The 19,049-nt window shown below is 37.5% G+C and overlaps 1 protein-coding gene across 2 annotated transcripts in view; it reads left to right on the forward strand.

The window, feature by feature from the left end:
* LOC133366021 (uncharacterized) overlaps positions 1-18,380 on the forward strand; it is a 68,969-nt gene extending 50,589 nt beyond the window's left edge. For both annotated transcript variants that reach the window (XM_061588642.1, XM_061588643.1), the window contains exons 13-17: positions 8,660-8,743; positions 9,361-9,468; positions 12,693-12,783; positions 17,044-17,457; positions 18,147-18,380. In XM_061588642.1, the coding sequence (XP_061444626.1) occupies positions 8,660-8,743; positions 9,361-9,468; positions 12,693-12,783; positions 17,044-17,457; positions 18,147-18,232 (783 nt within the window). In that variant the 3' untranslated portion in view covers positions 18,233-18,380. The remainder of the gene's footprint in view (positions 1-8,659; positions 8,744-9,360; positions 9,469-12,692; positions 12,784-17,043; positions 17,458-18,146) is intronic.
* The last annotated feature ends 669 nt before the right edge of the window (positions 18,381-19,049 follow it).

Consider the following 19,049-nt stretch of genomic DNA (forward strand, 5'->3'; position numbering starts at 1 on the left):
CCCTTGCAGTGGGCGTTATTGCCATTCTAGAACGAGATAGCAGCCAGACAGCATCGGAAAGTATTATTGTCACCTGCAATTCGTCAGTCTCTACTGTGTTGGGCACACAAACCCAATCTTCTCAAGGGAGCACCGTTGCACAATCCCCCATGTATAGTGATCATGTTGGATGCCAGCCTATCAGACTGGGGTGCCATCTGCAAGGGTCAGATGGTGCAAGGAACATGGTCACAGGAGGAAGCCAGCCTTCCAATCAATCTACTGGAACTTCGGGCGATCCGCCTGGCATTGACACCCTTCACACGCACAGTAAGGTTGGAGGCAGTGCTCGTCAGGACAGACAATGTGTCAGCCAAATCTCATTTGAATCGTCAGGGGGGCATGCGCTCTCCTCTTCTCCAGAGAGAAGCCTCACTCATCTTCCAGTGGGTGGAAGAACATCTGGAGTCACTCATGGCAGAATACCTCAGGGGGGAGAACAACAGTGAAGCAGACTGGTTGAGTCGGGAGAAGGTACATCAAGGGGAATGGAAGTTATATCCTCTGGCCTTTCAGGTGATACTGGCATGATTTGGCATGATCAAAGTAGACCTTTTCGCCTCCAGCCTCAACCATCAGGTGAAGAGATTCTTTGCCAGATACAAGATGCTGGGGGCAGAAGGAATGCTTGTGACATCCCTCCCTGGCACCACCTGTGTCGCTCTCACTTGTGGCTACCAGCAGTCAGGATCGTCGTGTTTATTTTTACCTTTCTGTGCTCTAGCACAGATCTCAAAAGATCCCCCTGCTAGGCCACACTACCCAACACTCTGTGTATCCAATATAACCTCTAGAGACTGTGCCTTAGTCTCTTCCTGGTTATTTTGATACCTTGTGTCTGTGTGTATAGGTAATTCCCAACCCCCCTGAAGCCTCTTGCCTATGAAGCTCACAGCTCTGGGTTGCTCTGTGGTAATGGATGTTGATACAATATCTCTTCCTTCACGGCTGCCACCAGTCGATACTATTTCTTCTTCAGCCTTGGTTACTCTGCCTCCCCCCTGGTCTGTGCCCCCAGCTGAGGAATCAGGCTTTAAGTAAACCAAGAAAATATTTATTGATAACACTAAGAATAACAAGATTACTTATAGATTTCATTGACAAGCATATGGTTTCATACATGTTTCTCTTATGCTCCTAATTCCTACTATTTGCCTCAGAACTCCCAATCCAGTATCTCAACAGCCACCTCTTACTCTCCACATCAACCTCCCTGTCCACAACCACCCTGTCCAACCCCCACCACGACTCAACTGTCATCCTCTCATTTATACCTTCAGCCATTCAAACACACAGCCAATCATCATGCAGCATTCTACAGCCCATGTACTCCCCCTTCTCACTCACTCCACTTACCATATTTCCTATAATAAACCTGCACTTACCATATTTACATTACATTCACATACAGGAACATCACAATTTTTTTCGCAGCCCAGTGGCCTCCAGGTCAACTATATGCCTTTCCACCTCTCCCGATCATTCCCAAAGGCGTAAATCCAAGTAAGGCAGGTATTAAAGAGATCCTCTCATTCCTACAGGAAGACTTAACAATGGGACTCGGGCCAAACACTTTGAGACGTCAGGCTTCAATTTTGTCGTCAATCCTATCTAAGTTTCCTTTTTTTTTTTTTTTAATAATTTTTATTCAAATTTTTCAAAAGACAAACAAAACAAAGTCAAAAAACATAATACAACAAAAAAAATAAAAATAAAATAGTTGACTTCCAATTTGTTGCAGATCAGCTATAAGTATATAATATACATCAAACCTGTCCCTTAATATATACATACAGGATCACTTTTCTCCATAGGCTATCTTAGTTAATCGTCAAATCCCAATATCATCATTTTATTTTGATCTTTCAACGAAAAGTCTAAGAGAGGCTTCCATTCCTTAAGAAATGTGTCTGTCGATTTTTCTCTAAGTAGACATGTCAATTTATCCATCTCTACTAAGTCCATTAATTTCAATAGCCATTCTTCCGTTGTTGGTGTTGATTCCATTTTCCACTTTTGTGCATATAATAATCTTGCTGCCGTAATCATATATAATATTATTCTTCCATATTTCTTTTCTATTTGTTTATCCATAAAACCCAGTAAAAAAAATTCTGGTTTTGACTGAATATTTATCTTTAGAATTTTTTGCATCATCCTACCTATCTGTGCCCAGAATGATTTTGCCTTTTTACACAGCCACCACATATGATAAAATGATCCTTCTTGTTGTTTACATTTCCAACAAACATTAGAAACATTACTATACATTTTTGACAACTTTTCTGGAGTCATGTACCAACGATACATCATTTTATTGAAATTTTCTTTAAGATTATAGCATAATGTAAATCTCAAGCCTTTTTTCCACATATTTTCCCATTGATCCATTTGTATGTTATAACTAAATTTTTTTGCCCACTTTACCATACACTCTTTTACTTGTTCTTCTTCCATATCCATTTTCAGTAAGAGTTTATACATTTTCGCAATTATATTTTCATCATTTGTACACAAACCTATTTCAAAATCAGATTTACTTATTTCAAACCCATACATTTTCTTGTCCATTTTATATCTTTCTAACTATTGTAAATAGGCAAACCATTGAGAACTATATCCTTCCTTTATCAGTTGTTCTCTCTCTTTCATTATATATTCTCCATGTACATTTTCTAATAGTTCTTGATAAGTTAACCATTTCTCTTTTCCAGCCATTTCTCTTCTGTAAAACGCTTCTTGACTTGAGACACATAATGGTATTTTCGAATAGAACCTTGGTTTATATCTATTCCATATTTTCAACAGAGGACGTCTTATAAAATGATTATTAAAGTCTACATTTACTTTTACTTTGTCATACCATAGATATCCATGCCATCGCCACTTCAGGTTATGGCCCTCCAAATCCAATAGTCTTTTATTCCTCAATAAAATCCATTCCTTTATCCAGACTAAACAGCAGGCAGCAAAATAAAGTCTCAGATTTGGTAATCCCAGTCCTCCTCTTTCTTTGGCGTCTTGTAGTAATTTAAATTTAACTCTTGGTTTTTTTCCTTGCCATACAAATTTAGAGATATCTTTTTGCCATTGTTTAAAAGGTAAATCAGAGGATATTACAGGTATCGTTTGAAACAAAAACATCATTCTCGGTAATACATTCATTTTTATCACAGATATTCTACCCATTAATGACAATTGTAGTTTATCCCATCTTAGCAGATCTTTCTTAATCTCTGTCCATAATTGTTCAGAATTATTATGAAACAACTTTGAATTTTTATTTGTCATAATAATACCTAAATATTTCAACTTTTTCTCTATTGTAAAATCTGTCTTGTCCATTAACTCTTTCTGTTCCCTTAAAGTTAAATTTTTCACCAACATCTTTGTTTTTTGATTGTTGATCTTAAATCCTGCTAACGGTCCAAATTCTTTTAATTTGTCCATCAATACATTAATTCCTTCCAAAGGGTTTTCTAATACAATTATCAAATCATCAGCAAATGCTCTCAGTTTATATTCTTCTTTTTTTATCTTTAATCCCGAAATCCTTTTATCTTGCCTTATATCTCTAAGCAGCACTTCTAAGACCAGAATAAATAGAAGGGGAGATAATGGACATCCCTGTCTTGTACCCTTTTGTATTTCACATGAATCCGTTAATCTCCATTAACAATTATCTGAGCCTTCTGAGATGTATAAATCGATCTAATCCATTTTATAAAATTGTCTCCAAAATCCATTTGCTCCAAAACCTGGAACATAAATTTCCAATTCAAATTATCAAATGCTTTCTCAGCATCTAAGAAAATCAAAGCTGCTTGTTTATCATTTCGTTGTTCTAAATATTCCAACACATTCAAAACAGTCCTGACGTTGTCACGTAATTGTCTTTTAGGTAAAAACCCCGATTGATCTTCCTGGATAAATTGTTGCAATATTATTTTCATTCTTTCTGCCAAGATCATTGTAAAAATTTTATAGTCATTATTCAATAGAGATATCGGCCGATAATTTTTTGTTTTAGTTAAATCTTGCTCCTCTTTAGGTATTAATGTTATGTTAGCATTTTTCCAACTATCCGGTATCTTTCCCTCTTGCAAAATAGAATTCATTGTAGACTGTAAAGGTAGCAAGAGTTCTTCTTCCAAACATTTATAGTACATTGCAGATAACCCATCTGGTCCTGGCGCCTTTCCTGATTTAATTTTGTTTATAGCTTCAGATATCTCTCTTGACGTAATAGGGCCATTAATAGCTTGTCTCTGAAAGTCTGTAATTTTAGGCAAATTCTGTTTAGATATATACTCTTCTATTTTTTCAGATGGGATTTCCTGACACTTGTACAATGATGAATAATATTGATGAAAAATCTTTTTGATTTTTACATTATCTGTCAGCATCTCATCTCCTTCTTGTATCTTTAAAATAATATTTTTTTGACGTTCTTTTCTTAATTTATGTGCTAACCATTTCCCCGGTTTATTTGCAAATTCAAAAGTCCTTTGTTTAGCAAAATTTAGTTTCCTTTCAATTTCTCTAACTGTCAGCATTGATACTTAATTCTGTAACATTTTAATTTGATTTACAATAGAAACTTTAGTTGGATTCTTTTTCAATTCTTCCTCTTTTTGTTTTATTTCTTCCAAAATTAATTGCATTTTCTGTTGTTTCTTTTTTTTTAATTCAGACTTACATTTAATAAAATATCCCCTCATAAATGCCTTACTTGTATCCCAAACAATATTTTCATTTGTTCCTTTATGTAAATTATATTAAAAAAACTCTTTTAATTTCTTCTTACATTCTTGTACTACTTTGTCATTCTGTAATAAAGATTCATTTAGTCTCCATCTAAATCCAAGATTTTTTTTTTTTTTAAGTTAATATCACAGGATTGTGGTCCGAAAAAGTTTTTGGTAATATATCCATTTTAAAAATATCTTTCACTAGATTTTTAGACATCCAAATCATATCAATCCTCGAGAATGTTTTATGTCTTTCTGAAAAATAAGTAAATTCCTTTGCGTTATCATTTATATATCTCCAGGTATCCACCAATTCTAAATTTTCCATCAGTTCAAAGCAAATCTTCGGTAATTTACCCTGTGTCTCTTTAATATTTTTTTCAGAAAGTGTATCAATTTTTGGTGAGATTACCCCATTCCAATCACCCATGACACACCAATGATCATATGAAAACTCTGACAATTTTTCCATAAGTCCTGTTTAAAACCTTGTTTTATCTTCATTGGGGGCATAAATACCCACTATCAAAATTTTTATGCCCTGTAAAGTAATTTCAATCCCCACAAATCTGCCACTATCATCCAGTAATATCAATTTAGGAAGCAATTGTGGGTTAATGTAAAGAACAACTCCATTTTTTTTTTGATCCAGCCGAAATAAATTCTTCACCCAAATTTTTACAAATCAAATATTTGGAATCTTTCTTCTTAATATGAGTTTCTTGTAAACAAATTATATCCAATTTTATTTTTTTCAAATAATGAAACACTTTCTCTTCTGCGCCGTGTTGGCTCCATTTATATTCCAAGTTAGATATTTGTAATCCATCTTTAAGCGTGTATTTTAAAATGTACCTGATGCTCCCTTTAATCCATCATCTTACTTCCCCTCCTCTGCATGTTCCTGTTGACTTTGTTTCCCAGGAATTATATCCATATCTTTGAGTTTATCTTCTTCCATGTGTTTTGAAGCTTTTCTCAAGAAATCCCTTGCTTTTTGAACAGTATTCAATCGATATTTCTGTTGTCTGAATGTAAAAATCACTCCTTCTGGAACATCCCATCTAAATTGAATTTTGCATTGCTTAAGTTTTTCTGTAAAGAAAGCATATTCTTTTCTCTTACGTAAAAGTCTAATAGGAATTTCTTTCATCACCAGTATTTCCTTGCCATCAATTTTAAAGGTATTGTTGAAGTGTTGTAATACCATATCTCTGGTCGTCTTTTTTATAAAGTGAACAAGCACATCTCTTGGAATTTTTTTCATTGTTGCATATCTGGAATTAATTCTATAAACTTTATCTATTTCAAATTTCATCCGATCTTCATTCAAATCCAGAAATTTTACTAAAGCATTAACAATTTTATCTCTGATATCTTCACCTGTTTCCTCAGGGATTGCACGGAATCTCAAACAATGTTCTTTATTTCTTAATTCAATCACAGCCATGTAGTCCAATTTTTTTTCTAATTCCAGATTTAATATATCTGTTCTATTCTCCAAGATTTGTACCTTTTCTTTAGTATTTTTTACATCCTCCTTTATTTGCCCAATTGTCCCTTTAATCTCATCCACTTGTGTTTTAATATAGTCTTTTATATCTATCAGTTCAGTTTTCATTTCCTGTTTAGATCACTAATCCCTTCCATTATTTTTTGAAACATATCTGGGGGTAAAGCCCCTTCCTGTGGATCAATTGAACCTCTTCGCTCCTGAGCCTTAGCTGCTTTTTTAGTTGTCATTCTCAAAAGAAGCCTTTAATTTCTGATATTAACCACTGTTCCAAAACCTAGAGGCAGTCTATTTCTTTTTTTTTTCCTCCACCAACAAAAGAGTTAATATTCCAGGCCTGTTATTATAGTCCGGCCAGCACAGTTCTTATCTACGTCCAGGAATGCAAAACAATTCTGGTTCACAACACCAAGCGATTAGTAACATATACGAACAGCAGATTCGTCCAAAAAGAAATAATCCAAGGAGAAAAATAGTCCAAAATATATTTCCATCAAATAATAATTACCTCTCATCCGTTTTTAATCTTTAAAACTCCAAATTCAGGCCAGCTTTTTGTCGTAAAATATATATATATATAAATTGTTTACATTTTCTTTCTTCCTTAATTATATTTAAAAGAGAAAAAGTATGACTCACCCAGATTTCTCAGTTGCTGATTTGTAAACAAATCCCTTTTATTGTAGTAATTTAAGCCAAGTGATAAGATTTAGACAGAAGGAGGCTCGCTGGTTAAGAACGTTTTTAGAAAGAAAAAAAACGCTTCGCTTTTTTTCAGTACAGCTTGTTGGAAGTCCTGACTCCGTCTTCAGCCGATCGGTATGCCTTCTTATCTCAGGGAATTCCTGATCAATTCCAGCCGCCGACAGCTCAACGAAGTCCTGTGGAAAATCTGATCGGTTCACCTATACCTTGGAGAACATTTAAGCCAGTCAAAGTTTCCTCTTGGCTGGCTTTTAAACTGAAAAAAGCTTCCTCTGAGGCAGAGATCTCTCAGAGACAATCACCACCTGAGCACTCACTTCCGGGAAGTCTCTAATCCTATCTAAATTCTGAAAAGCGACTGGGTTCTCACCCATTCCTGAGGCATTTTCTTTGGGAGGCAATGTTATTGGTGCCACCTACAGTCCATCGTTTCCCAACTTGGGACCTTCACAAGGTCTTAACGGCCCTGCAGAAACCTCCCTTCGAGTTCCCCTCCATTTACTATCCTTTAAAGTTCCCCTCCATTTACTATCCTTTAAAGTCCTGTTCCTTGCACCATTACTTCGGCCCGTTGTGTGTCTGATTTGAATGCCCTGTCTGTAGACAAGAATTTCTATGTTTTTCATAAAGATAGGGTAGTACTTCTTACTGTACCTTCCTTTTGTCCTAAGGTTCTATCTACCTTTCACTGTCAACAAGAGTTAGTGCTCCCTTCCTTCTGCCCTAACCCTGTGCACCCCACAGAAAAGGTGTGGTACTCACTGGAAGTGAGAAGAGCCTTAGAAGTATATATATCCAAAGCTAAGCCCTTTCGCAAGACAGTTTATTTGTCTCATTTCATCCAGCTTCAATAGGAAACAAGGTTTCAACCTGCACCCTTGCTAGGTGGATCAGGTCATGTATTACCTTGGCATACGCTTCACTGCGACTGTCGCAAACAGCCAGGATAGTGGCTCATTCCACTAGAGCAGCAGCCACAAAGGCGGCATTCTCGAGAAATGCTTCACTAAGAGATATGTAAAGCGGCCACATGGGCCACTCTCAATGCATTTATTAGACACTATAAGATCAATACCTATGCATCCGCAGAAGTAGCCTTTGGGAGGAGTGCTACAGCATGTCCTCTCCGACAGTCAATGAATTCAGCCCAGCAATATTCCCACCCTACTTAGGTCAGCTTTGGTATGTCCCACCTGATATCATCTTTCCATGCACAGGAGAAGAGACTTTTGGTCTTACTGTGAAAACGGTCTTCTCTGTCCATGTCAAAGATGATATCAGGGCCACTCCCTAGGAGAGCTGGGCTGCAATCATTGTTACCTGGTTAGGCCTCTTGCAGAGAGTGTATGAGTGCTGTTGCTTGACTTTTAATGTCGTACTTCCTGTCAATGCTCTCAATACTAGTTAGCTTGTCATCAAGAACAGAGCTGGGAGCTACACAGAACAGGAAGTTCCTGCAAAAATGAACAGTGCTCTTCTGCCTTCAGCCACTAGCTGGAACTGATTACCGACCTGATACAATCTTTGACATGCACAGAGAAGACTGTTTTCACGGTAAGACCAAAAGTCTCTTTTATTGGTTTAGTGGAGAATATTATTTCATAGTGTACACTGTAAATTTCAAGAGAGACCTGTTGTGTATGTTTTACAGAATACAGTGGCACTAAAAAATGTAGAGCTAACCGACTCGGATTCTGAAGAATTCCACAGCAATGAAGAACTACTAAAATATTTGGTAGGTGTTAAATACTTGGTAGGTATTTAATTATGCTCTGAACCAAGTTCAAATGTATTTATAGTTTATATATTTCTGTCACTTTGGTCTAAATCCAGATGATAAATTGCAGACTGGATGTTGTCCCCAGGGAGGTCGGTTGCTGCCAACATTATAATTTTGGTGCCAGGCAAAGTTCTACCTTTTCTCCCAGGCATTTCACTGTTAGTGTTTTGGCTGCTGGTGGTATTTGTCTCAGATTTTATGGTGATCTTGTAATTATTACTGCTTATATGATGAATGCATTCTCAGTGCAACACTGCAAACAGTAATGACAATATTTATTGAACACAAATAAGCTGGCACACATTTGTAAGGTCTGAGCACCAGTGATTCTTTAAAACAAAACACTAATATACTTTTCAAGCCAGTTTGATCTCATTGATTTTAATAGCACTAAACTAAGATTTTTGAATGGTTAGGCTCTTTCAAAAGTTTGAATTTGGGACTTCAAAAATATATTATTAAGTGCTTGACTCGCAGTTGCATATATGTTGAACTATGGGTGTCTCTAAAAAGTTAGATTTTTCTTACGACTTTTGCTAAAAAATGTTTTGGTGTATTGCTTCTCTTTCCAGCAATACTTCGAAATAGTGAATGAAGATGATGCTTCATTTATACTGAAAGTTACTCAGAAACTTACAAATTCATTGGTGGCATATCGTCAGAAGATTTCAGAAAAAAAAGTAATTTTCTCTAAATGTTTCTACTGTTTGTGCTGGAATTTAGCTAATCTCCAAACACTGTCAGTTCAAGAGCTGAATTATTTTGTAGGCAGGATGGAAGAAAATGTGCCCTGAGAATCCCCGTTTTGATTGGATTCTGCTGTTTTGCATCATGACCCTCTACAGTAGCACTGGCTAGTGCTTTGAATTGTTAAAACTAATGGTTTAGAGTAGGCATGGGGAACCTTTGGCCTTCCAGATGTTACTGAGCTACAACTCTCATCATTCTTGGTCATTGGCCATTCTAACTGGGGTTGATGAGCTCATTTGGAGGGCCAAAGGTTCCCCACTCCTGGTTTAGTGTCAGACTAGGATTGGGGAGAACTGGGTTCAAATCTCCACTCAGCAAAGAAACATGTTGGATGACTCTGGGTTGTTGGTTGTCTTTCAGCCTAACCTACCTTGTGCAGTGTTGTTGTGAGGAAAACCTAATGTACTCTGCCCTGAGCTCCTTTAAGGAAGGGAGGGATATAAAGCATTTAATAATAAAACAATGTTCCCACTTGCTTTGAAATAATACCTAAAGTTCTCACATATAGCAGACGTCAAGATAGGGGTCACTTAAGGGGACACATAAAGTACAAAGAGAGACACAAAGTGGCCCTGAGATCAAAGAGCATTACAGAACCTTACAAAATGTAGGAAGGAAGGAAATCCCCTACTGATGCTGAAACACGGGAGTATTTTATCAAATCATACGTCAGGCAAAACATATTGTTTCTTATTTTACTGCTTCCGATGTAATGTCCAAAGCAGGACTTGGGCACTTCCCTTTGTGGCAAGATGTGTGAGATCCAGAGATGGATCTGAGTCATGCATCTAGCTGCAGGAGAAGTTGCATGGATTTTGCTTCAGATGTTACAGTAATAGCATGGGAGAAGAAATGTCCTATCTTAATCGCTCCCTCATCTTAATGTCTGAGAAGGGGTGGCTAACTTTGGACAACCCTACAGGGCCCACATGGCAGCAATGGGTGTAGCCACCCCCCTCTCTTACACATACATAGAGTCCTCCCTCCCCTAAACTGAATCATACAGATTAGTTTATCATATAGCACTCTGTCTACAGTACTTTATTTCCCCCCTTATTTCTGCTCTCCTCAAAATCGGTGGGGTCATGGGGAGCCAGAAAAAAATTGCTTGGGGGCTGTATCTGGCTTCCAAACTGCAGATTAATCACCCATGGTCTAGAGCTAACTAAAAGCATAATAAAGAAGTTTAATATTGTTTTGGAAAGGTATGAATTCCAAGTTTGCCTTTACACTGAGAGCAAGCTCATGTAATACTGGCTGTCTATCTTATGGCAGAACATGTTTTGACACTGCTGGGAGACTGAATCATGGCAAGTATTCTCGTCTGAGTAAAAACACACATGCACTAGATTTTAGATGCATATTTTTAATAAATCAACTTTTTACTCTGTATGGAAGGAGGATTTAATGGATATTTACTTGAATATCTGCTTATTAATTACTATAAGCCATGAGAGTGTCTTTGTACTATAGCCAGTGTGGAGTTTTCACATTCCACAATGTTAAATTGAAAATATCCCCCATGCCATTCTGATGCTTCCTATAAGCTCATTTCAAAACAAAACGCTACAATATTTATAGTCCTGAACTCAGAAACACTTGCTTAACAACCCTCTCAATTTTCATGGCGATACACAAAACAGTCAGAGAGAATAGAGAGTTCAAAGTCTAAAAAGAGAGAGAGAAAACCCCAGCGCTCTTTTGGACTTTTTTCTCTTGAGAGTTCTCATAATCTGTTGAAATTCATTAAAAATCAGCCATGTTCACAAAGTATCTGTAATCCTAATACTGACCTTGCCCCATCCTCTGACCTTCATCTTCTGCAGTTTAAAGGTTAAAAAAATGCCTGGCTGACTTTTAATTAATTTAAGAAATTTTGGCTGGAACGCTATGATGGAATGCTTTGTGAAGGGTGCTGAGAGGAGACTCCTATTCCACTGACAGAGCTTCAGTGGCCAGAGTGGTTTAACAGTCAGCCACTCTGATTGAAGGTCTGTGAGGGGAACAGGGCATATCCTAGCAACTCTCAGCACCCTTCACTAACTACACTTCCCAGGATTCTTTGAGAGAAGCCATGACTCTCAAAAGTGAAATAACGGCCTGGTGTGGATGTGGCCAGGGACAGCTTTGGTTTAAATTTGGGTGGGAGGCTACATGTGCCTGCTGTAGAATCAAATGGTGAGGGAAACACTGAAAAGCAATGATACTGTTCACAATGTTTTCCTTTTGGAAAGGAAAGGGTTTTCCCCTCTGCCCAGTGCCCACCCACCCAATCTCCTCCCCACCCCTCCCCTGGGCCAGTGTTGGACTATGACCTGGGAGACCAGGGTTCAAATCCCCACACAGCCATGAAGCTGATTGGGTGACCTTGGGCCAGTCACTGCCTCTCAGCCTCAGAGGAAGGCAATGGTAAAACCACCTCTGAATACCATTTACCATGAAAACCCTATTCAAAGGTTCGCCATAAGTTCGGTCGACTTGAAGGCAGTCCATTTCCATTTTCAAACATGATTGCACAGAAATAAATCCCATTGAACCCAAAAAATATACAGCTGATCAAACCAGGGTTGCCATGCCCAGCCTCCAAGAGGTCTTCTGTATCTTTAAAAGTTGTGCAGGGGGAAGGGAGAATTTCACCTTGTGGTTTTTTCCATTACAGTGTAGCAAGAACACCTGCACTTGGCTGAATTTTCTCTTCTCTTAAAGATACAGAATCATTCTCAGGCCCTGAGCCTGGCAACCCCAGATCAAACCCACCCTCCCTTCTCCCTCCTATCCCTTCCTCTTGCCCCTTCCTTCCCCTCATCATATGCTCAGAGGCACATGTTACCAAATTCTTCCAAGCTACACAGCAAGTGGATTGGACTGTGAAAGACCAACCCAAATTGTGTTTGCGTTTTGACAACTTTGTAGGGCAGTCCAATATCTCAGAGAGGAGTTCAGGTCTCCTGCTCCCCTGGTGCATTCACTATAGCTGCCCAATTTCCCTGCTTTTTAAAGTTTGATAGAAATATCTGTGGGCTATGGGTACATTCTTAAATTGCAAGGTTTTTTGCCTATTAGTGAATATATATATACCATAACATTTGAAAGGTATGGCTTAGGTTTTTATGTATTTTCTGAAAGTACTCACATTATCTACAATTGTTTTTAGAATTTTTCTGAGTCAAATCCAAATGAAAGAACTGATGATCAATTAGAGTGTTCAAAGGCGACTTCTGTGAAAATTGATGAACTTATCACTGGTAAGTATGTTTGTGGCAAATCAGCTGGGAAACTTAGCAGCTGTTGATTTGTGAAGAAGCGTCTAGTTGCCAGTGGACAAAGTCCAAAGTTAGGCTGTGGCAGAGAGCAAAGGCATCATTGATATATACTAGGCATATGTATCAAATTGTAAATGCAGAAGGGAAGGGTTGGAAGTGATAGAGTTACTGCTCTGAAGCAACAGAGAAACATTGAGTTATTTCCAGCTTGAGGCAGGTCCTCAGGAGCAGACAAATGAAAAATAAGGTGTCACAAGACTTGGTTGTTTATATATAATCTCTCTCAAAATAAAAATCAGAACACCTAAAGCTGAGTCAATCCCTAAAACTGTAGAACAAAACAAAACTGAGCCTGAAAAGCTCCTTACAATATATATAAAATATCCAGATAATAATCATACAGACAAGTATCTATACATGCAACCAAGCACCAACATGAGAGAAGAACCTAGGCATTCAGTGGGTAAGACACTGTAGTAACTTTGATTATGAAAAGCATTCCAACTGATCTTGGAGAGTCGAACATTTAGCAAGTGAAATGAAACTGAAGAAAGGATTTTAATCCTTAATGGTATAAAAGTACCAAAAACTAAATAAATGGGCAGGATATAATTTATACATTCTGTTGTCAACTGGGTTGATGAATGAATACATCCTGGTGGTAAATTTGCCGTAAATATAGTACCACCAGGGTGATGTCATTAAGAAGCTAAAGCTCCAAATGAAGTGGGTTGTTGGACTGAAGACCAAATGTCTGTGTTGGTATAAACTAATCAGTCTGGTCCTTTAATTTAATATTCCCGGTTCTTTAATAGGCAATTAAAGCCTGGTACAATATATTGGTAAATGCCCATATATGTATATAAACCATTGCAAAGATTTAATCAAAAATCAAGCTGCAAGTGAGTTTTGGGACTTTCTGAAGAAGAGTATTCCTGTCTAACCTTGGAATCTTGGATTTGCCTAATGTAATGATGTTCCTAGGGTAATCTGTATTTGTGAGACCTCTAGATTGAAGTCCATTAAATTAGAGCAGTGCGCACCTGAGCAGGAGGAATTGCTCTAAAAGTGAATTGTGTCTAACATGATACGGATGTGACCTATCAAATGTTAGATAGCCATTTCTATCCATATGGTGTGAGCCTGAAATGTACTCATTTCAGGGGTCACGAACCTTTTTGAGCCTAAGGGCACATTTGCAAACCAGTTAAACTCTTGTGGGCATCACACATATAGGCTACATTCACACCAGACATTTATTCCACTATTATTCCACCTTAAACAGTAATAGCTTCCCCCAAAGTATCATGGGAAGTGTAGTTTGTGAAGCGTGCTGAGAATTGTTAGGAGACTCCTATTCTCATCACAGAGCTACAGCTTGTCAGAGTGGTTTAACAGTTATTTTGTCTTCATAGAAAACTCTGAGAATTGTAGCTCTGTGAGGGAAACAATAGTCTTCTCACAGCTTTCACCACCCTTCACAAACTACAATTCCCAGGAATCCTTGAGGAAAGCCATGACTGTTTTAAGTGGAATAATAGTGGAATAAATGTCTGGTGTGGATGTGGCCATAGTAGCCTATTCTTTTGCCTTCAATAAAATGCTGCTTTCAAAACTAATTTCAGCTGGGGGAGGGGACCTTTTGGGCACCAGGAAGACCTCTGTGGGCACATGTATGCCTCCAGGTGCCACATTGGCAACTGCTGCTTTATTTAATCATTAACACATTTAAAAAATCATTCTATTATAAACATACTTAGTCTCCAAATTGTATGTTTTCATCCTTTGATTTAACCTATTCAACTTAAGCTTTGTCCCCCACGTTATGTGGTGAATATATCAATATAGTCTGACTACACCTGAAGAACAGCAGACCCTGATTACTCCACAGGGGTCAGTGGACAAAGGACGCACCCACATTATAGGCATTATAACAATAACTGCAGTACTGCATACAGTTTACAGGGACATTGCCATACCCACGATATATTTCAATCCACAGTACAGTCAGCTGTGTTATAGTGAGGTTCTACTGTAATTGCAAAAATGGATTGCTTGGATCAAAAATGTATTTAATCTGAAAAACTCCATGTAGAGGTTGGCTGTCTCTGGTGCCATGGTGGGTGCCATAGTGAATCCATGGCTATACCTTTTGTTAATAAAGTTTGTTATCTAAAGAAAAATAATGCTTTATTTAATCATTAAATGGTCCAGAAGCTGCAGCAGGTGCAAAATGCGGTGGTGAGACTGCTCTCTGGGGCAGGGTATCGCCAATATTGCACCCCGCTGCTGAAAGAATTGCACTGGCTGTCCATTTGCTGCCAGGCCAAGTTCAGGGTTCTAGTCTTGGTGTACAAAGCTGTATACAGCTCGGGACCAGGATACCTGAAAGACCGTCCTATTCCTTATATACCGTCGATCACTGCGCTCTGCAGGTGAGGGCCTCCTGCAGATACCATCTTATCAGGATGTCCGTTCTGCACAACATAGGAAATGGACCTTTAGTGTGGTGGTACCTACCCTGTGGAATTCCTTCCCTTAAATATCAAACAGACACCATCTCTGTTATCTTTTCAGTGCCTATTGAAGACCTTCCTCTTTCAACAAGGCTTTTAAGTTGAGACCTTATCTCATTCTGCGTCTGTGTTGGAATTGCTTTTTAATATGTTTTAAAACTTTTTTTTTAACAATACATTTTTAAACTTTTTAAAAAGTTGTCTTGGAAACTTTTTAAAAATATATTTTTAAAGATTTGTTTTAATGTATTTTTAAGTCTGTATTTATGATGTTTTAAGGTGTTTTTTGTGCTTTTGTTTGCCACCCTGGGCTCCTGCTGGGAGGAAGGGTGGAATATAAATCAAATTAATTAATTAATTAAAAAATAAACAAAACTTACCTAGTGCAAATCTCAGTCAAGGAGGAAATTAAATGAGTGGGAGAATGCCTATTATTTCTTATATTTAATATACTTTCAGTGGTCAGTATTGCCTTGTCCCAAGGAATGCTTGTATAAGAAATCTCACACTCATAGTCATGAAAATATTGCCCTGATGTTCAGCAGCAAGTTGCTGTTACTTGCTAATAAATTGAGAAGAATTGCATATATAGGATGATATCTGAAATATAAAAGGTTTCAAATCTTCATTCAAGCACCTGGGGTTTCTTCTTTTTTTCATCCCAGTGATGCTTTTCCCTTTTTGAGGATTATTTCCAGTCCATTTCAATTTCACGTGGGCTCATTCATATGTCTGCTCCATTTCATTTCCACGTTAATTTCTAATTTTTTTAAAAGTTGCATGAAAGTTTCTATTTGAATACATAGTTTTATCACAAAATACTCCTTTATAAATATATTTTATCTCTACATGCACATTTCTGTGTAGTTCTAAGCGCATTTTATTCTCAAATACCACATTTCTGGTACATTTTTGAGCTCAGAACTGTTAAATTCAAAGAAGTGAAAAACGTGAAGGATGACTATATTCTGATCTGCACATTCATTCAGAAACTGCAGATCAGGTCAGTTTGCTTCAGGATTCAGAGAAATCTAGTTCCTCAAGTATCCCTAGTTTTTGGTAATAAACCGTGAACCATTCTTTTCCTGCCTTTAGGACAGTAACATTCGATGTTCAAAAGCCAGATCTTTAATCCCTAATTAAAAATGAACTTAGGTGAACCTAAAAAAGGAGATAATGGAATAAGACCAACCTTGAAAAGCAGGTGTTGGGAACCTGTGGCTCTCCAGTTGTTTAACTATAACCCCCATGATCCCTGACTGTTGCTATGCTGTTTGGGACTGATGGGAGTTGGAGTCCAACAACATCTGAAGGAACACAGGTTCCCCATCTCTGTTGGAAGGGTTTTTTAGGTCAAACATGGACCTAACACAAACACAGGAACAGAAGGTAGATCACCATTATTGTAGAAGTGGAATATTTTAGGAACTCAATAAGGGAAGTTTTTCTCCCCCCCCCCACTTCCCTACACTCTACAGTAGTCTAAATTCTCAAAACAACTGTGTGATCTTAATCTTGTATAATGGAAGAATGTTGTTCTAGTACATCTGATTTTAATTTGTGAAACATTGCTAAGGGGACATGGGCAATTTTGTTCTTTTCATCTGATATGAAAAGCATTTCAGTTAAATGGGACATTTAAGAAAATGGGATTGGATTGAAACATAAACCTTTTCCTTCTTGTATCCTTCAACAATGGAGTTATTAGATTGTATTTATCCCTCAGGTCTTTCAGAAAAGCAGCCTCCTGTTCAACTCTCCAGTGAAGATAAGGAAACAAATTTGAATGTCAAGCCATCATTTAAGCGAAAATCATCACAGCTGAATGAAAATGACAGTATTAAAAGTCATAAACTTGGGACTTTTGTGCCCACGTTTAAGGAAGTACCTAGTAAACAGACCTCTCCTGATGCTGAAACAGAACATCCTCTCTCTGCTGAGGAGTGTTTACCAAATCTTATATCAGACAAGAACGCTTTCTCTCAATATCAGACAGAAACACCCAGTACTTCTCTTGCAGGGTCATTTAAATCCGACAGTCACGTAATTGCAGAATTTTTCAACAGTATAAGAAATATGGATGTTGATGAAGTTGCTGCCACCCTACACAAAATAGTAGCATCAAATCCTTCATTCAGTGGTAAATTGGCTTTCTGCATTTTTGTGTTTGTTGTCTCGCCCCCTGTCCCCTTTGTAGGAACAAAAAATGAGATTTATTATATAGCCAATTATTTGATTTTGCTACAGTTAAATAACCTGAGGCAAGTCATTAAATTTCTAGTATGACCCGTCCTCTCAAGTGCCCCAACCATACAATTAGGAATCATGTTGAAACCACCATTAAGCATGGTTAAGATTAACCAGGGTTTCTATTAACCTGGGTTTGAAAATCAACTTCAAACCTTGGTTATTTAATTCTGGTTAATAGTTGTGTCAGTATTTGCTGATAAAGGATGCATGGAGGGACTTGGAATATGAAACACTGGAGTCAGGAAGTGCAGATTCCCATGGCCCATCTCCAACCCTTCACCATCTGTAGCCCACAGAATTGTAGAGGAAATTCTATTAATGAATTTGCACCTACTGTTAAAAATTTGGAAAGTCTGGAAAAAAGAAATAGGTGATTATGTAACAGACAACTCACCAGAACAATGAGGTACAGCCCATACAGGTCACTTCCCCAATGCTTTTCTGTGCCTTTCCACAAGTTAAGTCATTTTCCTCAAATAACCATAAAATTCTTCATAGTAGCGCAATAACTGACAAATAATCCTTTTATTTAAAGTTTGAATAAAAAATAACTTGTCTCCACTTTTCTCTTAAATCAAGGAATGGATGTTCAAAACGTAATAAAGATCCTAACTCAGAGTGGGAACCTTAAATCAAAGAAGACCACCAGCACAAGTTCGAAATAGCAATTTGGATCAGTGTGTTTTGTCTTTGTATTTGCTGTGGAATTATATTGCAATTTGTCTGTGTTCAGAATTAAGCTTTAATACTTTGATTTTCTCCTATGAATAGCAATTTCTGTTCATCTTTCTAAATAAAACATGAAAATGTTCACTTTGTCTTTTTCAAATTATTTACATCACATCTAACTGTGAGAACTTGTGGTTCAAAGATAAGTGGTTCAAAGATAGGTGCTTAAAATTAGTTGCCTCTTTATTTTCTTGTTTGTAATGTTTTTATTTTATTATTTACTTTTAAATTTTGTTATTTCTTTTGTTAAGCCTTTACATTTTCCTGGCATACATGTGTTAATATCCTGTGCTCAGTCAGGAGGACTATATCAATTCAGTAGCAAAGTGAAAAGCGCATTAATGGTGCTTTCCCATGTATGTATGTTCAGAAGCAAATCCCATGGGGCTTATTATTTATTTAAGATATTTATATATCACTTAATCATTTGCATTTCCAAGCAGCATACATAAAAACAATTCATACATAAAATGAAACCATTAAACAATGAAATCATAAAACCAGGCACTGCTTTAAAATGCCTGCTGGAATAAAGTCTTAAGTTCAGCAAGGAGCGTGCCTGCCTAATCTTAGTTGGGAGTTCCAAAGGCTTGGGGTCACTGCACTGAATGCATGGCTTCTAGTCCTGTTAAGAGCCATGCATCTGAGACATGGGGTGCTGTCCCAAAGATCTCAGTGATTGGGTGGGATATAAGGATCAGGCAGTCCTTAAGATAATCTGGACCTAAGTTGTTAAGGGCTCAAGAAGCTTGA

The sequence above is a fragment of the Rhineura floridana genome, chromosome 11 (genome assembly GCF_030035675.1).
Source record: "Rhineura floridana isolate rRhiFlo1 chromosome 11, rRhiFlo1.hap2, whole genome shotgun sequence".
Taxonomy (NCBI): domain Eukaryota; kingdom Metazoa; phylum Chordata; class Lepidosauria; order Squamata; family Rhineuridae; genus Rhineura; species Rhineura floridana.